This window comes from Erythrolamprus reginae, chromosome 2, assembly GCF_031021105.1.
Source record: "Erythrolamprus reginae isolate rEryReg1 chromosome 2, rEryReg1.hap1, whole genome shotgun sequence".
Lineage (NCBI taxonomy): Eukaryota > Metazoa > Chordata > Lepidosauria > Squamata > Dipsadidae > Erythrolamprus > Erythrolamprus reginae.
Window position 1 is genome coordinate 101,167,107 of NC_091951.1, and position 26,881 is coordinate 101,193,987.

The 26,881-nt window shown below is 38.9% G+C and overlaps 1 protein-coding gene across 2 annotated transcripts in view; it reads right to left on the reverse strand.

Moving 5' to 3' along the window:
• Nucleotides 1–257: 257 nt before the first annotated feature.
• The window catches only part of SIMC1 (SUMO interacting motifs containing 1), a 45,288-nt gene continuing 18,664 nt past the window's right edge, over nt 258–26,881 (reverse strand). For both annotated transcript variants that reach the window (XM_070738978.1, XM_070738977.1), the window contains exons 2-10: nt 18,292–19,044; nt 15,212–15,444; nt 14,738–14,807; nt 11,599–11,747; nt 9,652–9,840; nt 7,245–7,373; nt 4,590–4,746; nt 4,307–4,391; nt 258–685 (exon numbers count right to left, since the gene is read on the reverse strand). In XM_070738978.1, coding sequence (XP_070595079.1) covers nt 465–685; nt 4,307–4,391; nt 4,590–4,746; nt 7,245–7,373; nt 9,652–9,840; nt 11,599–11,747; nt 14,738–14,807; nt 15,212–15,444; nt 18,292–18,951 — 1,893 coding nt within the window. In that variant the 5' untranslated portion in view covers nt 18,952–19,044 and the 3' untranslated portion in view covers nt 258–464. The remainder of the gene's footprint in view (nt 686–4,306; nt 4,392–4,589; nt 4,747–7,244; nt 7,374–9,651; nt 9,841–11,598; nt 11,748–14,737; nt 14,808–15,211; nt 15,445–18,291; nt 19,045–26,881) is intronic.

Here is a 26,881-nt window from a genome sequence, read left to right on the forward strand (position 1 = left end):
CTGCTGTTGCTAAGCAATGCAGTCATGTGACATCACACTTTATGATCACATTGCTTAGCAAGAAAAATTCTGGTCCCAAGTACTATCATTAACTGAGAATTAACTGTAATAGTAAGTTCCCAGCCCCGGCATGTTACTAAGATTTATCTGGGAGCATGACCTATCAGTGGATCGACATTTGTATAGAGTCTTGTATATCTGTCTAATCTCCTATAATCTGTAATCTTTTTTTTAAAAAAAGACCGTGCTCATTCCACTTTTCACTTTTATAAAATTTATTATAAAAGTTGTATAAAACACAAACTGTTATTAACAAATTTATAATAAACTTGACAAATCCTTGACTTATCCAGTGACTGAGAATACAGTGCAATTTACTGCAATCAAAGAAAGAAAAAAAATATTTTTTTTTAAGAACATAAAAACTTAGGTCCATCTGTCAGCATCCAACAGTCCTCTAAGAGTTAGATATCAATAGCAGTGAAAAGCAATACTTGGAGTAGTTCAATCTTTTCTTTGATGGGGGAGGGAACTGGCTTTCCCAGAGTTTGGTGGAGTTTTTTCTGGAAGCTGTGAATGCTGCGCTTTATATCCCTTTTTTCAATATAATCATTTGATTGTAGTTTGGGTTTAGCAACTTTGATAATTAAATTAATACGTTCATACACTGAGGTTCTTAAGTGCCCTGTAAAAAAGGGTAGAAGCAATTGTTGAAACTTATAGTTTTTTAAACATCAGATTGATAGTTAAGGTTGTAATTACCTGTGTAGCTGTAATAGGAAAAATCTCCATTTTGTTCCGTAGTATTAATTGAAATAAATGTGTGAAAAAAAGTTTTTAAAAATGCTAAAATACAGCAGTTCTGAGACAGTCAGAGATAGTCTTTCAGCTATAGTTGTGTAAATTAAACAAAAATATTTTTCCATAATCAATTAATCCTGTTTTATATTAAGAAGTGATGCAAATCTAGAAGGTTGCCCACAAAATAAAAATAGTTACACTGAAACGCTGAATTCCACTTGAAATGCTGAATTCATTGAAGGAATGAGAACTCAAAATTATTCCTTGCTCAGCCAATGGAATTTTTTTAAAAAAACCATTGTTTTAAAGTTCCAATAAAAAAAGCAACAGTTGCTCTTTGGAGTCAGCCTAAACAGCAGTCAAAATCAGAAGCAAATTCATCTAGTATAAAAGGATTACGGGATTGTGGTTTCTTCCATAAAAGCCACATGCTTATATTTAGTGTTGCTGCCAGAGTTAACAGTTTTTGCCGTTGGCAGACTCCAGCTCAATTGCAAAGAAAAAGTATGCAATGGATTGTTTACTTTTGCAGTTGGCTTGCTGCCTTAAAGAGAAATATTGAACAAATGAACTTCCCAAAGCAAATACTTTTAAAAGGGAAATAAACATACTAAGTGTTCTGTCTGGGTCCCCCCAGACGCCAACACCAACCAAAAAGAGTATCCAGACACACTGGTAAAAAGCAAAGGCAGTTTATATAATTGAAAGCAAACACAGGTAACAAAAACTGTTCTTACAGACAGGAACACTCTGAAGCTTCACAGAGGTTTCACGAAGGCCAGGCAATAAAACAGGATTCTTGCTGGCAAAAACAACGCTGGAGATAATAAAACCCACGCCTTCCCCAAGTCTTCCAGACTTCTAGGCCACAAGCCAAGATCAGAGACGCCAAGAATCGAAGCAAGGTCACAGGACTCCCAGTTGATAACTCTCCACAAGACTGTAAGGGCAGGCCTGCCTTTTCAACCCTGCTGAGGAGAACCACACCCAAACCCAGCTGTTGCCAATTCAGGGATGGAAATACCTTTCTAATTGGCCCCATCTTTGAGCTGCATGGCGCTGCCTCATGTCTATTATAGCCTGTGCATCTTCATCCAATGAATCCAGGCTACTAACTGGGGAGAGGCCCCCCCCGGGGGTCTCAGGCTGCTCTCCCTCCTCCTCTTCCTGACGTTCCTCTCCCCCGTCTGCCTGGTCCTCCCCCTCCTGTTCACTGTCCTCCTCCTCTGGGCATGGATCTGGCAGAGCTCCAGCCGGTCCCTGAGGAGCCTCAGGCTGAATCACAACACTAAGCAAGTCACTTTTACCCTGAATGGTTTTTAATCTCAAACATATAACTGTACTTTTGACCTAATTTCTTCCATCAAACGTCAGATTACTCCCTAATGAGTGTGCAATTGTTCAGCACCACCACAGGGAAGCTGCACCTATCGGACTGGCCCATCCCAGATGGATCTGACTGGGTTCCAGAGGGAGTTTAGGGGTCTGAAAGTCTTGCTACACGGTCCAGCCAAAGTCTTCCTGGCTGCTGGAATGGGAGAACCCCAGTGGCTGTGGACTGGATTATGTCCAAGTAGCCCCTCTTACACCCATGACTCTCAGAATTCTCTGTGGATTTATGAACTAAGAAAGATGAAGAGGGCAAGGAGACTGTTCTGGGTCCTATTCTTTTTAATATGTTTGTGAGTGACATAGGGGAAGGTTTGGTAGGGAAGGTTTGCCTATTTGCCGATGACTCTAAAGTGTGCAATAGGGTTGATATTCCTGGAGGCGTCTGTAATATGGTAAATGATTTAGCTTTACTAGATAAATGGTCAAAGCAATGGAAACTGCAGTTTAATGTTTCCAAATGTAAAATAATGCACTTGGGGAAAAGGAATCCTCAATCTGAGTATTGTATTGGCAGTTCTGTGTTAGCAAATACTTCAGAAGAAAAGGATTTAGGGGTAGTGATTTCTGACAGTCTCAAAATGGGTGAACAGTGCAGTCAGGCGGTAGGGAAAGCAAGTAGGATGCTTGGCTGCATAGCTAGAGGTATAACAAGCAGGAAGAGGGAGATTGTGATCCCGCTATATAGAATGCTGGTGAGACCACATTTGGAATACTGTGTTCAGTTCTGGAGACCTCACCTACAAAAAGATATTGACAAAATTGAACGGGTCCAAAGACGGGCTACAAGAAAGGTGGGAGGTCTTAAGCATAAAACGTATCAGGAAAGACTTAATGAACTCAATCTGTATAGTCTGGAGGACAGAAGGAAAAGGGGGGATATGATCGAAACATTTAAATATATTAAAGGGTTAAATAAGGTCCAGGAGGGAAGTGTTTTTAATAGGAAAGTGAACACAAGAACAAGGGGACACAATCTGAAGTTAGTTGGGGAAAAGATCAAAAGCAACATGAGAAAATATTATTTTACTGAAAGAGTAGTAGATCCTTGGAACAAACTTCCAGCAGACGTGGTAGATAAATCCACAGTAACTGAATTTAAACATGCCTGGGATAAACATATATCCATCCTAAGATAATATACAGAAAATAGTATAAGGGCAGACTAGATGGACCATGAGGTCTTTTTCTGCCGTCAGACTTCCATGTTTCTATGTTTCTATGAGACACCTAGAGTACTGCTGCAAATTATAAAGATTGAGGATGATTGAGCAAGAGCTAGAGTTGCTAGAGACAGTGGAGGAAAGGGGAGGGGCTGGTATGCTGTGATCCATGGGGTTGCAAGGATTTGGACATGATTTGGCAACTGAACAACAAAATAACTCACCACTTGCAAGATCACTATTTTGTGAACTTCAGTGGTTCACAGGTTACCTAAGGGTCTTCTTCCAGTGTTTCTACCTGTCCAATACAGTCTGGATGGGCATGCCATGAGTCCCATCAGTCAAGGAATGTCTGTTGGTGGGTCTACAAAGTGTACCTTTTTGTCATATCATTTGCCCTCTGGAGCATTCTCTCTCAATGTATTAGGATGGCCTCAAATCTGTTGGTCTTTGACAAATTGGTTATGTGCCCCGGCCAAGGGGTCTGAATGTGTGGTCTATTTCCTGTTTATATATGTTTTTTTTATACTTTTCTTGACTTCTATTTATTTTTTGCATTGGGTATTTAATTGATGTAATTTTATGTAGGTAGATAGAGATAGAGGGTGGATGGATAGATAGATGATAGATAGATAGATGGATGGATGGATGATGGTTTGGAAGAATTATGAACAAACAGAAATAAGCAAATTGCAAAGCACTGAAACTCAAAATTCTTGAAAAGAGACCCTTTATTTTTATCTAAGGCTAGGGACAACATTTTGAATATGGCACAGCTTGTAATACCTGAGATAACCATTTCAGCTCCCAGTATTTTAAGTATCTCTGCTAATTTATGCAAGATAATAATAAATATTAGGATTTATGCAAATACTAATACATTTAACTGACAGTATTGACCCCAATCAGATAGTTATAAAGAGAAGTTTATGAGCCATAAACAAGCTGCTTACCTAGAATTATTGCACGATAACTCAGCAATAATAAATTCAATTGATGAAGTATCTCATCCCATCTCTGCCACAATTTTTCCCTGTCCTGTGAACAGAAGTATTTTTATTCAGGATTTCACAAGTGCTACATACTGAAATTTTAAAAGGGCTTTGAAATACTATGCTTCAAAGAACTTTCAATAACAGATTAAAATGATGCATAAACATTGTAGGGATGTACCGTCTTCCACATTTTGGGTTTCAGTTCTATCAATATAAATGAAAGAAGCAAGCACTGAATTACCTGATACGTTAGCAGCAAGGAAACATGGTTCAGAAAATATAGTATTTTTGCCAAAGACAATGGCTCTTTGCTTGGTGCAGAGCAGCTATGGTGGAAAATGAGCTCCAACACTTTGCATCGTAGAAGATGACAATCCATGGTGCCCAGGAAGATGTCCCTGCAAGTTGACACATTGGAAAAAGTGACCTTTTATTTTCTGCGCTATTTTGGGAGCAGAAATTTCAAAGAGTCTCATGTCTGAACCAAAAGAACAACATAGCGAAACAAAGATGTCAAATAAAAGAGTCTGCATTGTTGGATGAAATAAAACTTATTCAGACAAAGATAAATCAGCAGCACAGATAGTCTCAATTCTCTATGGATCAGAGAACAATTCAAGCTCTTTCTATGACCCCTGAAGCTTACCTAAAAGGGTTTGAACACCATCTTTTATAAACTTCAATTATGCAAAAAACTCAAAACATGATATCCTGTTGCAGATGTTTACTTTGTGATACCTAGGAAATGTTCAGTCAAGGCCGGGGTAGATTACATTCTCATCTTGATGATATTTGTCCATCGTGTTTGAAGAGGACCTTGACATCTAACGGGTTGTGGGCTGTATGCGATGTGTCCACAGGTGGGTGGTTAGGTCTATATGGGCACAAAATGTTCTGCCACATGTTGGGCTGACCTGTGGGCACCATTGTCTCAGCTTTTGCAACTCTGGCTTTGCAGAGCACTAGCATCTCTTCTGCTATGAATATTCTTCTGGCCCCAGATGTCTAGCAGCCTTGGGGGATCATCATGTGTCATAATGGTTGATCTTGTGCCAGGGTTTCCCAGCTTACCAGTTTGATAAACAGGCATTCAAGACAACATTCAAAACATAATAATGGCTGATTTTTAAATAATAAAACTCTAGCCATAAGACTATTTAATCGAATTTTTAGGAAGTGAGCTGGGGATGAAACTGAAATATGCTACTATGTAATTTCGGCTTCTATACTACAACTAGGAAATTTTACAACCTACATCCAGTCCTAAAACTAGCTCACTAGTACTCTTTCTAAAATACTAGGCATACGACATACTTCCACAAAGATACTATTAGCAAAAAATGTGTAAGTTATAGAAGTGGACATTAATTGGAAAATTTAAGCCTGAATTTTTAGCAAGTGGCCTTTCATTAAGTATGTCAAAATTTCCCTGTGTAGTATCTTCCATTTTATGTTTAGCTAATTTAAATAGATTAAAGGATATTAAAGATGCCTTTCTTTAGAACAAGGCCAAATGTCAACTACAGTTCTACAGATCAATTATTGAGTCTGTCATCTGCACTTCTATAACTGTCAGGTTTGGCTCTGCAATCAAACAAGACTAGCATGTAGATAATTAGAACTGCAGAAAAAACAATTGCTACCAACTTGCCATCCACTGAAGACCTGTATATTGTATACTGTATACTGCACGAGTCAAAAAGAGGGCTGTGAAAATATTTACAGATCCCTCACATCCTGGACCTAAATTGTTTCACCTTCTACCCTCAAAACGATGCTATAGAGCAGTGATGGCTAACCTTTTTCTCGTCGTGTGCTGAAAGTGCGTGTGATACCCATGTGACCTGCCACCCTGTGCATGTATGCGTGATTACTGCACATCCCGCACATATAGTGGTACCTCAAGATACGAACTCCTCGTCTTACAAACAACTCGTGATACGAACCCGGGGTTCAGAAAAATTTTGCCTCTTCTTACGAACTTTTTTCGAGTTACGAACCGGCGTTCGGAGACTGCTGGGAAGCCGCGCGGCTGTTTTAAAAGGTGACAGCCGGGCGGCGGGGCTTCCCAGAAGCCTCCCGAACGCCGGTTCGTAACTCGAACAAAGTTCGTAAGAAGAGGCAAAATTTTTCTGAACCCCGGGTTCGGTTCGGGAGGTTGCTGGGAAGCCCCCCAGCCCGACTGTCACCTATTAAAACAGCCGCGCCGCTTCCCAGCTGTCTCCCGAAGCCGAACGCGGAAGTTCGGCTTTAGCGTTCGGCTTCAGGAGACAGCTGGGAAGCGGCAGGGCTGTTTTAAAAGGTCGCAGCCGGCCTGGGGGGCTTCCCAGCACCCCTCCGAACCCCGAACCCGGGTTCAGGGGAGTGCTGGGAAGCCCCCCAGGCCGGCTGTCACGTTTTAAAACAGCCGCGCGGCTTCCCAGCAGTCGCCGAAAGCCGTTTTTTTTAGGGGTTTTTTTTGGTTGCACGGATTAATTGACTTTACATTGTTTCCTATGGGAAACAATGTTTCGTCTTACGAACCTTCTCCTTGCACCAATTAAGTTCATATCATGAGGTATTACTGTATGCGCGCAATCCCCCTACATTCCCCCGTCCCCCCAAATGCGTGTAGAACCTCTGCGCTCATAAATGCGTACACCTGAGAACACATAATCAAAGAAGCAAAGGCATGAAGTTTATGTTCTTTCTGTATTTCAAGAAATAATTTGGCATGGCTCTCCAACTCTGTGGTAGATCTTTAAGCTTCTTTTAGAAAAGAACATTGCTCTTTGCTCAGAAATGCCTGACCGATCTAGGAATATAAGGAGATCACAGCTAATGCAGAGTTGCAGAATCAATATAGAAAAAGTCAGTTCTGAGGAAGAGTGAATTCAATAGTTTATCTATCTCTTACCTTTGGCACCGCTTGGGAATATTCAACAGAGAAGAAAAAACCCTCTCTGCAATTTTAGTGGCACTGCAATTTGGAGATTTGTCCACTTCAACTGCTATTGAAAGCATCTTTTGTAGAAGTGCCGCTTCCCTAAATCAGGGAAACAAAATATTACTCAAATGAACTCCACCATTTAATGGAAGTATGAAACCACAAGCTAAGATAATCATCACAACCTTAAGGTCGTAGTGATTTCAGAAGACACAGGACACTGATTTCATTCCTTGAATTAATTAGACCAGAGGTCCCCAAACTTGGCAACTTTAAGACTTATGGACTTTAACTCCCAGAATTCTCCAGCCAGCTATGCTGGAGTTGCCAGGTTTGGGGATCCCTGCACTAGAGCCTTGAGATAGTGAACAAATGAAAGGAGAGCCAAACAATTTGCTCTTGACGTGGAGTTGCTATCAAAACTACTGACTCTGGCTGACCTGCCATATAGCAAGGATAGACTGAATGCTCTTCCATGAACAGCAGTCGGATCACATATTTCTGTTATATTTGGACCCAAACCAGCATGGCTTTACTGAGGGCAAATCATGTCAGACTAATCTCATTGAATTCTTTGACTATGTCACAAAGGTGTTGGATGAAGGTGGTGCTGTGGATGTTGCCTATCTGGACTTCAGCAAAGCCTTTGATATGGTTCCACGTAAAGAGCTGATAAATAAGTTAGTGAAGATTGGACTTAATCCCTGGATAGTTCAGTGGATTTGCAGCTGGCTGAAGCGTAGATATCAGAGGGTTGTTGTTAATGGTGGGTATTCTGAGCAGAGCCTGGTTACAAGCAGTGTGCCACAAGGGTCTGTTCTGGTTCCTATTCTTTTTAATATGTTTGTGAGTGACATAGGGGAAGGTTTGCTAGGGAAGATGTGCCTATTTGCTGATGACTCTAAAGTGTGCAATAGGGTTGATATTCCTTTAATATGGCAAATGATTTAACTTTACTAGATAAGTGTTCAAAGCAATGGAAACTGCAGTTTAATGTTTCCAAATGTAAAATAATGCACTTGGGGAAAAGGAATCCTCAATCTGAGAATTGTATTGGCAGTTCTGTGTTAGCAAAAACTTTAGAAGAGAAGGATTTAGAGGTAGTGATTTCTGACAGTCTCAAAATGGGAGAAGAGTGCGGTCAGGCGGTAGGGAAAGCAAGTAGAATGCTTGGCTGCATAGCTAGAGGTATAACAAGCAGGAAGAGGGAAATTGTGATCCCGCTGTATAGAGCGCTGGTGAGGCCACATTTGGAATACAGTACTGTGTTCAGTTCTGGAGACCTCACCTACAAAAAGATATTGATAAAATTGAACGGGTCCAAAGACGGGCTACAAGAATGGTGGAAGGTCTTAAGCATAAAATGTATCAGGAAAGACTTAATGAATTTAATCTGTATAGTCTGGAGGATAAAAGGGAAAGGGCAAACATGATTGAAACATTTAAATATGTTAAAGGGTTAAATAGGGTTCAGGAGTGAAGTGTTTTTAATGGGAAAGTGAACACAAGAACAAGGGGGCAAAATCTGAGGTTAGTTGGGGGAAAGATCAGAAGCAACGTGAGAAAATATTATTTTACTGAAAGAGTAGTAGATCCTTGGAACAAACTTCCAGCAGACGTGGTTGGAAAATCCACAGAAGCTGAATTTAAACATGTCTGGGGTAAACATATATCCATTCTAAGATAAAATACAGGAAATAGTATAAGGACAGACAAGATGGACCATGAGGTCTTTTTCTGTCGTCAATCTTCTATGTTTCTATGTTTCTATTTTGTACCACTATTGTGATAGGAAGACTACAGATCGTTTCCCTTGGCACTGGCTGAAACTAGATGAGAGATTTGTGCTTGTTCAGTTCTCCAAATTATTGATAAAGGACAATCTTAATTCCCACTATAATATATACGGTATACAATGGTTTGCTATACTTGGACTGTCCTCCATTTGGAAGCTGGGGCCAAATATATGGGCAGTTTTGTGCATTCCTGAGCAGCACTTTTTACGTTTTTGTTCCATGTGCTTCACTGGTTTCCAGGTGCAGCTCAACAAGATGCTAGTAATGATCTATGAGCCACTCAAAGTAAAACTTGTGAAATGGGTAAAGATAGATGTTAAATGGATAGATAGATGGATGGAGGGATGGGTGGATATACAGAATTCCATTTTAAGTCAACCATAACCAAATGCATTCCATACAATTAACACTTTCTGAGTATGTTTAGGCCATCCCAGGTTTGGAAAGATTTATTTACTTGCATAAAACATCATCTTAAACAATATCTTTTAATTGTTTATTGTTTAAGATGTAGGAGTTATTCAAGGAGAAAAACATAGTCATATGAATTTCAAAGAAAGCAAACTTTTGAATCTGCTTACTTTTGAACCTGAATTTGTATGGAGGCTTCCTCTTTCTGCATGTTCTCATTTAAGGACAATTCTGGAATAGAATTACAGCTTTGACTTCTGGATTCATCTATCAATACAATTTTGGTTTCTTGCAGGGATTTTCTGTGCTGAAAAATTCTGGCCCCAGTGACCACAGTTATTAGCCATTCAATCACTTCCCTGAACAGAAATAGGAATTAGAGATGCAGACATGTGATAGTCTCAGATATTGCTAATACATTTTTAAAAAATAGTAATTACATTAATTCACAAGAATAAAAACTAATACAAACTTTAAGAAAAAAGAATAAAAATAAGATTGCACAAAAGAAAAAAATAGAAAAGAAAAAAATAAGAATACAGTAAAGTAAATGAAAAGAAGTGATTCCCCCCCATGTATAATTTAATCATTTCTTAAACACAACAAATTATCTCTTATTTCCATATCCCATCTCTTATTTATAAACAAATCCATAAAGCCTTGTCATTTTAGTCCTGTGTCAGCAAAAGTCCAGTAAGGATTTCCAGAGATAAAATCTATTTTAACTTTGATCAAATAAACTAATTTTATATTTCTTCCTTTTACTTCTAACAATCTTGATCTTTAGTCCCTTCAAAGATCATAGAACTTGATTTCTTTTCATTTTTTTCTTTGTCTCATTTCACAAAATTCTTCAAAGCTTAAACCAGCCTCTTTTGTAAATCCAATATAGGAAAATTATCCAGCTCACTCTCTTGGTTTCTTATTTGCATACTCCTTTTAATTAGTAAGACATCAGCTGGTTTCTTTTGTATGCTCAGTGTGAGACTTTTTTCCATGTCATTCTAAAATGTAGACACTTTTCACTTTCAAATTGATTTTGTCAGGTAGAACTTGTTCCTATTGCATATCACCTTTTAAACAAAATCTATAGAGGTAGACACAATTAAAATTAACTTTTGGATCAATTGTTCAAAAGTATCTTTTACTATAGCCAATGTTAAAAAATTTGCTTCATTCTATATTATGATTGAGTGCTCTTTTAATTGTAATATTTTGTTCCTTTAACTTCATTTGGTGTCTAAATTTTAAATCCTTGTGTTTTTTTAAGTATCTAAAACAAAAACCTTTTTTTACAGTAAATATTATTTATAATTAATCTCAAAATCTTATTTCAAATTTGCTGGACTTTTGCTAAAAATCTAAAACCTATTTCTAAAATCAGAATTTGAATCATTATTTTTCTCTTTGCTTCGGAAACTTTTTTAGAATGGCATCAACTTATATTTTAATAAAAATTTATTTTGTTACGGTTTGAAGGGAACTCATCTGGCAGTGTAAAAGCTGAAAAGTAGTTAACAAGCAGTTTCCAGACGAGATTAGCCTCATCTCGCAGTGCTGTAAACCCACACGGTTTAGAGCTTGAAATCTCTGCATGAGAAGCAACCGTCTGAAGCACTTGTGTGTGATCTCAAATCCACTCCTTATCTAGAGAGGAATTATAAACAGTGTGATTTACACACTGACTCTTCACTCTGCCACAGCCGTCTTTGTCATCTCTTTGGAAATCCCATTCGTACACATAGTTGGGTTTTGGACCAATATTTCACAATATTTTTTATAGAGTTCTAAGGTGGGCAATAAGGAACTTGCAGCCCTCACCCTAAATTCCATAGCCATTTGCATAAAGGAAAAACAGAAAAGAAGCCTGTCTCTTATTTGGTGGGCTGCTATGCACACAGTAAAAAAAAGAGAAGTAGAAAAAGCCATAGAGAGGAGCAAGTGCCCTACTTGCTATTTGCTTTATCCCCCACCTTCCAGCGCGCCCCCCTCCCCATGTTTTAGCTGAAGCTCAGGCACATTTGCTATTGCCAAGTTCCAAGCAATGGAGAATATTTGGAGACAGAGATTTTCCCAGAACCCCAGGATTCTTGTCAGTGAGTGAAAATGCAAATTACTTGACATTTCCGAAGCACTTGTCACACGAAAGCACTGCCTTGGCAATGGATCTGTGCAAAACACCAGTCTTGATCATCTTTTGGAAGTCATCTTCTAAGGTCTGTATCACATACTGTAAGAAGAGGATTCGGCCAGGAATCATCTCCTCCTGTGGATGTCAGACAATTCAAAAGACAGAATGAGGAATCATAGTAGCATAGCACTACAAAGCAACTGATCTAGTGGAAGTCTCACCCAAGTAAAACGGCTACCAACATAATGGACAAACTGAGGTTAAAAATTGGCATTGTAACAGTGTAACAATAAAAATGTGGCCTAGCTCAATAACTGGCTTTGTACCATGTTCTACCTGATTCATTCATTTATGATGGAGTTTGTGGCTTTAACATTTTATATAAAACAAGTGATCAATCCATTAATGTTACTTGTTTGTTTGATAGAGTTTTATATGAGTGCAGCAACTATTTTTGTTAACCCATAGTTAAAGTTGAACGGGTTGGTACTTCTGTATGTTGTGCATGCAGGCAGTGCAAAAACAAGAATGAAGGCCTGATTCATAGATGCACTTGTCTGCAAACTGAGATGTGTATTGCACACACACAGCTTGATAGTCATAGAGCAGTGTTTCCAAGGCTTGGCAACTTGAAGATATTTGGACTTCAACTCCCAGAATTCCCCAGCCAGCAATCGCTGGCTGGGGAATTCTGGGAGTTGAAGTCCAAATATCTTCAAGTTGCCAAGGTTGGGAAACACTGTCATAGAGGACTCTGCCGGTTGCATGTGGTCCATACAGTTTCTGCTTTTTCACCAGGGGAAGTGAACAGTAAAAACAGGAAATTTCCTGGACAGAAATATTAAATTATTGATGACATTTATGTCGTCCACTAATCTTGTAGGCGATCCAGCATCCAACTCCTTTATTCTTGGAATTCAAGACTTAGCTATTTAGGACATTCTAAAACAAACAAACAAACAAAACCCAGAACCCCGCCCCAGAACAGTCACATGATTGATGCCATCCCACTTTTCAATTAAACTTAAAAAAAAACCCTCCAGAAGTGATCCTATTAAACCAACTTCTGGCAGGCAATCAATATTGGAGAAATCTTTCTTCGTAACATGAAGGTCATGGTAGAAAAGCAATCCTGCACACCTCTAGTCCAGAGTCCTGTAAATCATTGGGGGGAATTGGAAAATCCTCTACATTTAGCTAGTGCAAGATCTGCTGCTGGGCCTGCTGGCATGCTTACCGACTGAAAGTGACTAATAGCTGTGGGGCAAATCCCACTTCTGTGTCAAGTGCCAGGAAAATCAGAAGATCCAAACAGTTCAAATATAAAAATTTATTGTAAGGTTGAGCTCTACAACAATTTGACCAGCCAAGGGAAATTAGCGGGAGATAAATTAAGAAGGAATTTAAGTTGGGCTGAAGTAGTGATCTCTTCTGGGCGCGGGGACTTGTGGCTGATTATGTGTTTGACCTCCTCCCTCAGCCTGGTCATTTCCTACACCCTTTTATATCAGCAACTCTATTTCTGCGAAAGAGCAACATTTGGTGCTAATAGGAAGGCGTCATCTAATGCAATATTAGGCTGAAAGACGAAGCTGTAAGCAGAAAGGACAAAACCCAGGGACTTTGTCAAAAAGATCCCTTGGAGGAAGTAAATAAGAAAGAAACCATTATTAGGAAAACAAAGGAGAAATGTCATCTGAGGAGACAAAGGAGGCTGGCCTGACCCCAATTCTAACCCTCTCCTACATCCCATCAACTGCTGGTAAATCAGATTTGTAAATCAACAAGTCTGATTTACAGATACATGCATTGGCATCCTTCAGTCTCAAAAGGCCATGGTATCATGCAGATACTGTACTGTACATACAGACTTGCAAATCAACAAGGAAGGACTTTGGTGATAAAAGGGAGGGTAGGCTGAGTCTTTTGGATCCAGACTTAGCAGCTTCTAACTCTCTTACTATGCCCTGGCACCTAGTTGAGAAGTGTGTTTGTGTGTGTGTGTGTGAATGAGGGAGAGGGGGAGAGAGAGAATATATATTTTTAACCAGTTTTGCTACTTCTGTAAACGTACAGGGCCATAATAGCGAACTTATAGCACGAATGCTATAAGTGGCATGCAGAGCTATATCAAAGGGTACATGAGGCATTGCCCATTGTCAGCTCCAGTGCACTGGGTAAGGCCGTTTTGCCCTCCAGAAGCCCCAGAGTGCCAATAAACCGCCCAATTGGCAAACTGGAAGTTCGGTGCAAAAAACAGCACAACAGGCAAAATGAAAATCCATTTTTCCGAACTTCTGGTTTGCCTGTTTTTTTTCCAGCATTCCAGGCTTCAGTGAGGCCTGTGCGCATGCGTGGGGATGGGGTGGATTGTGTGCATGTGTAGGGGCAGTGTGTGTGGGGGGGAGTGCACATGTGGGGGGAAGGAAATGGGTGTGGGTATTAGCACATGTCCACACCCTCATTTGGCGCGTGAACCAAAAAAAGGTTTGCTTTCACTGTAATAGAGTCTCCAGGTACTCCAAAGAACTGATGTGCCAGAACTCACTTGAAAATGATTTGTGTGTTCCTAATTTACTTCCCAGCTGTTGACTAGGGCCAGGTCTTCTGGCTGGTCTAGCTGTAGCTGTTTGGAAATCCAAGACAGAAAGCAAGTGAGGCTTACAGGATCCATGTGCCCCAACAGGCTGTGAGTATGTGAGTGAATGGTCGTAAGTGGAATGTGGGAGCACATGAAATACTGAGAGCAGATGAAAAATGTAACTCCACTTTAGTTCAATAAAACCTGAAGTTGGATGGCTTGACTATAACAGGCAGGCTACATTGTGCAGAAATAGCTTTCGAGAACCATTACAGTTCAGGGCCACGTAGAGATGTCCAAGATATGACAAGCAGGGCATTTTACTTCATCAACACTGCAAATAACAGAGATAACTCATTTCAGTTCTTCCTTAAGAAGAGTCATGTGGTTCCAAGATAGATAGATTAATAAGCTCTGGTTTACTAATAATATCCTCAGTGGCTTTTCCTGCTGTATTTTTCAGAGCAGATTGGTCTGATTCAAACTGTTTGCTTTTACATATTGAGGGCTTTTCTTCTCAGCTAAAGGGGGCTCATTGACATACCTGCACTTTCATGACCTCACTTAGTAGCTGCCAGTCCCACGTCACTGTATCAGCTGTTGCTGGATGAAGTCTAAAAATTAAAATTAAGCTATTTATACCATCGCATATTTGCCAAAACTTTCTGCTAAACAGTTTGGATGTGGTATATTCCAAATTAAAACTAATCTGTTGTTTCTTTACGGATTGCATTTGTAAAATAAATAAATAAATAAATAAATAAATATTTTTTTAAAAAAAATTAAAAACGAATGCTCAGATCCCTTCAGTTTAGAGCACGAATTGCTAATCCTTTTGAGCTTTGGTACTTATGGCCTTTAGAAATAATATCAAAGAAAACCTCTCCCATAGGAACAAAGCTTTGCCTTATCAGTTACTGTATGATCTTAACTGATACCATAACCACAAAGCTAAGAAAGGAATAACGTCCTGATACAAAATCCTACCAAATAACTGGAGGAGTGGGACAACACTTACGCCTGGATTTTCATCAACAACATATAAGCATCCTTCTGTATCTCCTGTTGTCCCTCTTGATGCTCTGGGTTCAGCAGAATATGCCTGATCACATAGGTTGTAACATCTTTTGGTGGGTAGTATTTACAGGTTACATAGTCCATAAGGAAATCCAAGGTTCCCTGGAAAAAATTCTCTTCAATTGTGCTGGACACCATGTTTAATCTCCGGAATGGAATAGGTTGGGTTTTATCCTGTGCATAAAGGAAGATCAATATGCATATAGTATCTGGTAGTATCCTGATAGTCTTTTATCCTGTGCATAAAGGAAGATCAATATGCATATAGTATCTGGTAGTAATTATATGGGGTGATTAACTTCAGATAATTTTATTGTTAAGATTGCCTATTTAAAAAAATAATCTTGATTATTACATACAAATTATGGACATTGGTTAGAATATATCTTTCAATTTTAGTTGAAAATGAAAAACGTTCTACGGTAATTCAAACCTTGCAAAACTTGTTGTGTTTGGTCTTACACTGAATCTCTTCACTAAACTGAAAGTCCTGAGATATTAATCACTATTTTTACAATAAAAGAGAAGGTTAGAAAATGTTTGCTCTTGTTCAGTGATCCATAACCTCTTTTGGAGCAGCAGACACACATCATAGGTTCACACATACCCCACTCATACCCTGTTTCCCCGAAAATAAGACGTACCCCGAAAGTAAGGCATGTCAGAGGTTTGCAGAATTTGCTAATATAAGGCATCCCCCCAAAATAAGTCGTAGTCAAGTTTACATATGGTACGGTGGAAAAATATACAGTACCATTCAAAGCTGTTCATAGCGGTACCGTAATAATGTGGCATCCCCTGCTGGCCCCTTCCATCGCTTTGTACCATCCAGTACAGCAGACACAGTCTGCTGCTGTCTCACCGCCATTACAGTCTCCACTACAGTGCGTAGACTGTAGCTCCTTTGGTGGCCGGAAGCTGCAATAGCAGGAGCACAACTTTTGGAGCAAAAATTAATATAAGACAGTGTCTTATTTTCAGGGAAACACGGTACATACACAGATGAGGTGGGGTGGGGAAATGTCCATTTTCAGAAGGTTGCTATAGTGGTATAATCAACAGCATACAATATCGATTAGCTGGCTGGTGATATGATTCCCTGATGTACCTGCATGATGGTATCGTCAAACAAATGATATAACTATTTTTACTTTCTTTCAACATCATGATGTCATTGCATAATCATGCTATTTGCATAGTTTTGTTATCTCACATGTATTATTTTACTATCATTGTAGCTTGTGCAGATGCTGCTGTCTCCAGGATACTCATTATCACTTTCATTTGATCTTCAATGCAATAGAGCCAGGGAGGCACAGCAAGTAGAGTGCTGTACTGCAGGCCACTAAAGCTGATTGCTAGATCTGCAGGTCAGCGTTTCAAATCTCATCACCGGCTCAAGGTTGACTCAGCCTTCCATCCTTCCAAGGTGGGTAAAATGAGGACCCGGATTGTGGGGGCAATATGCTGGCACTGTTAAAAAGTGCTATTGTTAACATGTTGTAAGCCGCCCTGAGTCTAAGGAGAAGGGCGGCATAAAAATCAAATAAATAAATAAAATAAATAAATAGATATATTTATCAACAAAGCTGAGGATTACAACCATTCATCATTTTTATTTTTCAAGAAGTCTATATGGACTCCAAGGTTGCTTAAAACAGGCTGGTACTTGTGTTTTCAACAGTCTTTATGAAATTAATGAATGGAGTAGTATAGTGGCTCTGACAAGCACTAAAGGTAGTGCCCACAGGTACCACATTACATATCTCAGTTCTGGTTATCGTACATTAGATTGAACATGCATATAGCCTTATTGGGCTCAAGCCTCATTTGATATTGGCTATTACAGCCTGCTTGGTCTCAGCCTTATCCTCTTTCATTGTGATGCCTTCCACCTTTTAGTAACCAAGCCAGAGACAACTCAAATAAGGAAGAAGATTCAGCAAGAAACATACACTGCTAGGATGACATGAACTAGAACATACTGTACTTTAATATGAAATTTGTGCCTCCTAGAGGAGGTGAGATTGCTATTAAGTTTTTATAACACAATGCCAAACAATTAAACCAGAATGTAACAAGACATCACCTGATAGTTGAGATTTGATAGATTTGCACATTGTGCAAATCCATAAGTTATTTCTTTGTAATTTACTGAATTTCCATAACATACTGAGCCAAAACCAAGTAAATCGTATTTTAGCTTAGAATCTAAGCTAAAATACGATTTACTTGGTTTTGGCTCAGTATGTTATGGAAATTCAGTAAATTACAAAGAAATAACTTATGGATTTGCACAATCAAAGCCTTAGATGATATCTGAATGAGATCTGAGAGGAACTCTGCTTATATCAACTGTACGAGAAGAGGTTTAAATGTTCATAATCATTATTAACAAAGCCTTGAACTGTGGAATTATACCATAATGCCCAAATGTCTGCCAATACCTGCTGAAAGTCCCAATTTGATCCATCCCATTCCATCTCTGTCGTATGGCAAAACTTTATTCTACTGTTTTTGGACTAAAAAGCTTATGCCTTATTAATGGGGTAAATGTAATGCACCTGTAAGAAAATATCTTCAGCTGTGCAAACAGCTTTGAGGCTACCATTGGCTTTGGATAGAAAGGCAGACTAAATCTTATGATCTGCAAATTCAGCAGAACAGATCTGTCTGTACATAAAATCGCCTACTTCATTTAATACCCAAGAATGTTTATAACAAATGGCTATTTTTCCCACTATGTCAGTTTCTACTTATAGTAGCACTGACATTTTTGATGAAAAAGTATGATTTTTCTCATGTATTGTTTTATTTTATAGGAAATGTAGCCCTATCAATTCATTTGAGCTGGACAACCTGTTATTTTTTTTGCAAGTGAACTATGCAATCTAAAGAAAGCATATTTGAGTTGTGGAGCCAATGTATCTCGCAGCTATTCTGAGTCTTAGAAACTCTAAAATCCAGATTGATGTGGACTTCAAAGTCCTGCCTGGGATATGCTTATCTCCTGCAAATTACCTTTCTTGAATCCTTTTCCACCACATTTTGAAGAAGGGGATGATGAACAGGGATTCCATGGCAATACTGTAGTGTTTTCAGCCAGACCTTGATATCAGTCCGCTTGGATTGGTCCTGAACATTTGATTCTATGGCATGCTGTGGCTTGTTTGCCTGGTGCAAAGGCTGATCAGCTTCAGCTACAGATTTAGCAGTGTTCAAAGAAGAGTAGCAGAGGCTTGGGGATGGTCTCTGAGGCTGAGGATAGTTGGGGTTTTTTTCAGATGAGCAAGCCTGGGGTGGCTCTACAATGTCCAAGGGCATGGGGCGTTCAGTACCATCGTTGCCTGATGAGAAAGAGAAAACATCAGATTCCAATTGAGGGCTACCTAAAGAACCCAAGTCACTGTTGTAGGTGGTGTGACTGCTGCCTTCAGATTCCTCACTGTGGTTGGAATGGTAGAAGAAGCTGCTACTTGGAAGGTTTTCTAGTTTTCCTACATCTACTTTGGGGGAAGATTGCTCATGGTCCTGAACCCACATGGTCACTGGCATAGTACATTTGTTCTCGGCATCAACAACAGTAAGAACATTAGAAGAGCAGATGGGCTCAGGACAGACTGAAGTTGATGGCTTCAGGTCCCAGGCAAAGCAGCTACTGTTCTGGAAGGAGTTGATCATGACCTCCTCAGGCTCTGTAAGATCAATGATCTCCAAGTCATTGCATGCTCTTGTTCGCACAACTATGTCTTCTCCAGTGAGATCAATAATATCCTACAAAGAGAGACAGAGGAGAGGAGATAGTTTAAGGTAGTTAAAATGCTGGAGTGGATCCAAAGAAGCAAATATAGTTTCAAGTCTTCACTTGAACACCGAGAATCTTGTTGTCTTTGAGCCAGATTAGATGCAGCAACAAGTACCCTCCTTGAAATCTGGAAAATAAAGAAAACCCCTATATATTAATTTCTGGACCACTGCTTCCCCTTCCATTAATTTATTGGAGCATTACACAGAATGGCAAACAGAGACTCAACACCACAATCATTCCTTGTTATACAGACGGGGTCTCCAAACTTAGGGGAGTCTTAGGAACACTAGGAGTTAAAGTCCACAAGTCTTAAAGTTGCCAGGTTTAGAGGTCCCTGTTATACAGGAATGCTGGGAACCCTAACACATGATCAAAAGGTACTGAAAACACTGCTGCCTAAGCACAGCCTTTCATCTTCACATGGGGAAGCTGAAGAAAACACATTGTTATTGCCTATGAAATTCAGGTACCTGATTGACATGGAGCTGGAAAGAACCCAGGCCCTGAATCTGAGAAAGACTCAATACTTTTGCAAAGTTGGTTTTTCATCTCCCTCCCAAATATAAATTACTTCAAACAAAGCAAAGGGGGTTTATTAATGGGTTTTCATGCCATTATATAGAATTACATACGTTTGATATTTGTGATTGAAGCATCATGGAGCGATCAATAGAAGACATGGATCCTAGATATCCTTCTACAAGTAGCAAATTTATGGGGTAAAATCCCTTTCTTCTCACCCAAGTTTGTTTTGTTCTAAACATTTGTTAAGTACATATTCAAGGATTTCAGAATAAATTCATATTGGTTAATATTTGAAAAGGCTAGGCGTAACTTCAAAGGAACTGACCTTTGGATGAAGGGATAAATGGTTTCTTAAAATTAAAAAAAGGCATTGACTGCCATGCTAAACTGACACTACTTCAGGTTTTTTAACTCTTCTTGCTAGAATCTTGTGGTATTTGAAAGATGCTTCAGAATTAGTGGGCCAACGGAATTTCTCTAGGGGAGAAAAGTGACCTGCAGACTTTCATTGACTGGATAAGAAACTATCCATCACTCTGACCTATTTCCAGCAGGAATTCCCAAAAGCTTTGATTTTAACTTACTTTCCCCAATGGGAAAGCATTTCCTAGTCTTTAAAACTTTTGAGAGTCAGTTTTCTGAATATTAAAATACACTTAAAACCATACTTAAATTCTTGGATAAACTTTAATTATACAGGGAAATATAGAAAATGTAAATGCTAAATTTTTTATTCACCACCAGAGATTGGAAAACTTGATGCTCTCCACAGATTACAATAATAAAATGCGATCTGGTCTCATTCAATATTTTTCAATACTTCTGAAAAGTCACTTTTTAGTCGTCTTGTTACTGATTACATTGGCTAGGAGGTATTAGATTGTTAAAATGGTATCTGTATATAAGATTAACTGAGTCTCTGAATGTGGATCCTTACGTAGTCAAAACAGTCGTATCCACACCTGTTATTATTCTTATACAAGAAAGAACCAAGTAGAAGTAAGCCTAAGAAATATCGTGGCTTGCTTAAGATGAAAAGTTTTGGGGAGGAAGGAAGCAGGAGGCAAAAGAAAAAGAAAGGAAAGAGCAGAACAGGCAAACAAAGACTGAACGTGTTTAATTAAAATGTTATCTATTCAAGAGGAAAAATGAGAATTGGGAGACTGGGGAAAGGAAGAAAGTGAATTTGGGATTCTGGAACAGGGTGCCATCAGAAGTACTTTGCACTACACTTTATTGAAAATCTCAGTGTTTGCTTAATGAAACCAAGAGTAATTTGTAACTTGAAGCGTGAAAAATTACAGAGGCTGCATTTTAAAGAGTAAAGAAATCAGTATGCTAAACAGGCTTGTCCTTTTTCAAAATAAATGGTCCTGATCTACCTGTTGGGTACAAGATGGATTCAAATGGGAGGTGAATAGCAGTTAGTTTTGCTTATACCAACATTTGCAACATGGCTTACAATTCATTTTATAAAGCAGCAAAAAGCACATATTAAGAGCATTAGACAAGATGGGTTTTCCTTAAATGGTTGTTGATTCCTCCTTAATTTTCTGGCTGCCCATTGACAGATGCAGAAAGCCCAAGAGTGACCTTGCCTGGGAACAGAAGGTGAAGTACTGTAGTCAGACTATTAAATCCCAGAGTCATCGGTGTTTATTTACCACCCACTCCTTCCTGTCCTTGCTACCTCTAAAAGCATTTAGCTGATTGCAGAAGGCACAAAAAGAAAAGGGGAGGATTATTTTACTAATTCTCAGATGTTCCAGCTGCCTCACTCTTCTTCATATTAAGGTTCACCAAACTCTCAAAGGAAATATATTTCCTATTATAAGGGCCCCCTCCAATAATAACAATGTTATAGTAACATGTTTCAAACAGCCAAAATACCCATGAGTGCCAATATATTAATCCAATCTGATTTGACAATAGCTACTATTGTCTACTATCCTTGGCACACTACGCAAACTTCCCAGCTGGTGGGATATAAACAACAGTGTGTTGGCTTTAAGGCAGTCTCTAGATATCTTAGCTTGCCTGGAAAACATGAACGTATATTAAAGGTACAACTGGACTTTGGTTGCACTTGTGTCACTTTGGCCTGATGTGCCTGATAATCTTACTGACTGATAAGGTTTTTTATCATTAATAGGGAATGATGCAAATAGCGCAGGTGCAACTAAAGCTGATTTTTTTGAAAAAAATGCTCAGGAAAAATGCTGGGGACCAAAGCAATGATGGGCATCAGAAATCATATCAATGCATCTGTTTGGTGATGATTGTGATAAATGGAAGATTTGTGACCTAGAATGCAGAAAGAGTAAATGCTAATGGGCATGCCTTAATGACTCAAATGAGACAAAGAAAACAGGTATCTTCTGTGTCCTTAAGAGAGAGACAAGGAAGCAACAGATCTACTGTACTATAAATGAAGGTGATTCATCTAGTGGAGTAGAGTTAACAGATAACGGCTAAACAGAGTTGGAAGGAACTTTGCAGGTTATCTAGTCCAACCGCCTGCCCAAGCAGGAGACCCTGCATCTGCCTCTACCTAGGCTTAGTGAAGGAATACTAAGACCACACCTGGAGTATTGGATTCAGTTATGGTCAACACACTTCAAAAGAGACATAGAAACTCTGGAAAGGGTTCAGAAAAGAGCAACCAAAATGATTAGAAACCAAGACATACGAAGAAAGGTTGCTGGAACTGGACATGGATAGTCTAGTGAAAAGAAGGGCCAGGGGGGACATGATAGCAGTATACAGATACTTGAGAGGTTGCCACAGAGAGGAGGGGGTCACACTATTTTCCAGGGCACCACAGGGCCAGACGGGGAGCAACAGATGGAAGCTGGCTAAGGAGAGATTCAACCTGGAAATAAGGAAGAACTTCCTGACAGTCAGAGCGATCAACCAGGGGAACGGCCTGCCAGTAGAGGTTGTGAACGCCCCAACTCTGGACATTTTCATGAGGAGATTGGACTGCCATCTGGCTGGAGAAGTGTAGGGTTTCCTGCTTGAGCGGGGGTTGGACTTGATGACCTGCAAGGTCCCTTTCAACTCTAATAAAATAAATAAATAAATAAAAATAGTTCAGTTATGAACAAAGGGGATAAAATGTATATCACAATGTATGAACTGATATTATCTAACCTCTTATGGTTGGGTAGGAAAGCAGGAATCTGTTGTTTGTTAACAGCTGAATGATACATGTCAGGGAATGGTGAATATGGAAAATGTTTTGAGAAAAAGAGAGCAACTTTTGGAATAAGTATAGTTCAGGGGGAAACCTATTTTGCTAGGTGAAAGAAATGGATAGTGGGAATGAGATCAGAAAGCACCAAGAAAGAGACTGGTTCCTCCAGAGACCCAAGACAAGATAAAAATGCAATAGTGATAATTCATACAGTATTTACTTAGAGGCAAGTCTGTCTTAAATATGTCTTTCAAACATGTGGCTTATTCATGCATACATAAAGGAATATAATTTAAGAGCATGCTTGTTACGATTGATATACAGTAATTAGTAAAGAGTACAAGAATGAAAAGAGGGTCTGAATATGAGATTAAATATTTTTTGGGGTGGGGCTGGGTAAGTCAAAAAAAGGCATGAAAAAAAACTAATGAAAAGAATGAAAGTGTGAAGTGAATATACTATGAAAGGGAACAGAGCAGAGCAGAGCAGAGCAGAGCAGAACAACAACAGAGTTGGCAGGGACCAGGAGATCTTTCAGATCAACCTCTGGTCAGAAACTGAAAATATGAGATTGTCATGTAAAAATATTAGAAAGATAAACTCTACTAATCAAATGGAAAGTAGATTATGACAGATGTCCTGGAACCTAGAATCAAGTAAAACTGTTGATTTTTGCAAATGGCACAGGTGGCTGCAGAGTTACATGAACACATAGTATAAAACAGTGGAATAAAGTGTGAGAGAGACTGTCAACAAGGGGGGGGGGGGAATCACACAGGAAATGATTGCTTCAAACACTGAAGTTCAGAGAAAGATGTTGAAAAATGTTTCAATAAACAAGAATGTAAAGAATGTTGTCAAATAAAGCAATGAATTGCTAAAATTGAAAGAGGTTGAGAAAATGTATCATAGAATAATTTTGATGGCAATAAAAAAATGATTGCGGGGCAAGTGAGAAAAGCTAAATGGGGGGTGCAGAGGGACTACATTTAAACCCAAAAGTGATGAAATTATATGGGATTAAATTGAATTAATGGCATTCTGGAAAGTGTACTTTGGAAAGCTATATGGAAATAATGTTAAAAAGTGGAGCTGAATTACTACTAAAAATTAGTATCCATGAAAATAATTTATGAAAAAGAAATAATAAATACTTCGTAAATGTTAAAAATGGTAAACTTTGACATATTTAAAGAATATAAATATAAATACGGAAGTATCACTGGATAAACACCAGAATCTGGAAGTGATTCTGTACAGCTAGTTTAATTTATGGATGATGGCTACATCTATGCCTGATTATTGGAAGTATGATGTTATGACACAAGAAAAAATATAACAAATATGAACACAAAACTACTACTGTCTAAGAAAGTGTTTGGCAGAATTCTGATTGAAAGGGTTCAAATAATAATAATAATAATAATAATAATAATAATAATAATAATAATTTATTAGATTTGTATGCCGCCCCTTTCCGAAGACTGCACAATGCAATGCAATGCAATGTGGCTTTAGTATATAAGGAAGAGTAGACCACATTTTTGTTCTCTAGTACTGAGAAATATCATATACTGTATAAATATCAGAAAGAAAGAAAAATGGAATTTTATTGTTTGAATTTAGAGAAAATACATGGTAGTTAACAACGTTTAAGATTTGGAATATTTTGTGCAAGTATTGATCTGAACATTGCCAAATGTAATGATTTTGATGGGAATAAATAGCATCTTTAGCAGTTGAAATTGAGCAGGAAGTGAGACAAGGATGGTTGATATTCCCTTAGTTGTTTTATTACATTTAAGTCACATTTTGTGAGATGGATGGTTAGAGGTAATTACGTGCTTCCATCTTAACAATGAACTAGCATATGAAGCCCCGAAGATCTATTTAAATAACAATTTACTCCCCTATGATCCCCATCTAAAGTACCTTGGAGTAATGGACTCTCTCCTACAAGATACATCTGCCATCAGGCATGGGGGAATTGAGACATCTCCCCCGGGCCTATACAATTTATGTATGGTATGTTTGTGTGTATGTCTGTTTTAATAACGTTTTTTTTAATGTTTTTAAATTATTAGATTTGTCATGAATTGTTTTATTGCTGTTGTGAGCCGCCCCGAGTCTACGGAGAGGGGCGGCATACAAATCTAATAGATAGATAGATAGATAGATAGATAGATAGATAGATAGATAGATAGATAGATAGATAGATAGATAGATAGATAGATAGATAGATAGATAAATACCAATACTAGGAACAACATACTCCAGAAATTATGTGTAATTAATGGGGAGCTTCAGCTGCCATCCTGAGGTCATCACCACTAGAACTTGTCTTCTCTGCAGCAGAATACGGTACCTCTATGTGGCTTAAAATCTGTTGTAATAGTAAATTAGATGCCAGACTCAACACTATGAGGATTATAAGCGGATGTATTAAAACCACTCTGACTTGCTGGCTTCCTGTTCTGAGTCAAATAGCACTGCCAGCTTTACAAAGGCAACTTCCTTATTTATCTACCAGAAGATTCAAATCCCGGAAGCCCCTACTGGCACTGGCGCAACATCTGTTGAACAAATTTCACATCAATTCCCAATGAAAAACCAAATGGGTCACTGAACATCCAGAGATAGGGAGATATATAAATGACCCCACAAAAATGGTGCCAAGCTATGAAGTATCATGTCAGCAATGGACCATCCTGAACAGGATTCACACCTCTGCTGTGACTCACTGCACAAATGGGTAATAAATAAGTGTGACTGCAGGGTCCTATGTCAAACTGTAGATCAATTGTGATTGGCTGTAAGCTGAGAGCATATATCAGTCCAGTATCTGATTTTTTTAAAAATATAAACAATGTTACACTTCAACGGCCTGTTTCCCAACTTCTGGTGGGCCCAGTAGGTTCATGTTTCACCCTCCCCAGGCTCCAAAGATTTCCCTGGAGCTGGGAAAGGTAAAATTGCCCTTTCCCATTCCCCCGGATGATCTCTGGAAGCCAAAATCGCCCTCCCAGAGCCTCTGTGCAAGCCAAAAATCAGCTAGTTGGCACACACATGCACATTGGAGCTTAGCTAAGGAAACGGCTCGCGTGCCAGAGGATATGGCTCCGCGTGCCACCTGTGGCACCCGTGCCATAGGTTCGCCATCACTGGCCTAGGTATTATTATTTGAATATGGATCTTTTTAACGTTTATAATTTATTGTATTAATCTAGGTGAAATGTTAATATATATTGATATTCCACGTATGACATGCCATACATTAAATAAAACAAATAAATTGAATAATATCCACAGTAAGTTAAAAGAGACTGTTTAAAGAAACAAAGGCAGCATAAATTCTTAGAAGCCAATGTCTTAGAAGAACTTGAACAATTAAAGATAAATAAGGCAATGGGTCCAGATGGCATCCACCCCAGACTTCTTAAAGAACTCAGATTTGTCATTGCTACCCCCCTGACTGATTTGTTTAACCAATCCCTGTTAACGGGAGATGTTCCTGAGGTTTGGAGAATGGCCAGTGTTGTGCCTATCCACAAGAAGGGCAGTAGAGAAGAAGCTGGTAACTACACTCCAGTTAGCTTGACATCAGTTGTAGTTAAAATGATGGAGACTCTACTCAAAAAGAGGATAAATTAGCACTTAAAAAACAATAACTTATTGGACCCAAATCAGCATGGCTTTACTGAAGGCAAATCATGTCAAACTAATCTCATTGATTCTTTGACTATGTCACAAAGGTGTTGGATGAAGGTGGTGCCATGGATATTGCCTATACACATAAAGACCTGATAGATAAATTAGTGAAGATTGGACTTAATCCCTGGGTAGTTCAGTGGATTTGCAGCTGGCTGAAGCGTAGACATCAGAGAGTTGTTGTTAATGGTGAGTATTCTGAGCAGAGACAAGTTACAAGTGGTGTGCCACAAGGGTCTGTTCTGGGTCCTATTCTTTTTAATATGTTTGTGAGTGACATAGGGGAAGGTTTGGTAGCAAAGGTTTGCCTATTTGCCAATGACTCTAAAGTATGCAATAGGGTTGATATTACTGGAGGTGTCTGTAAGATGGCA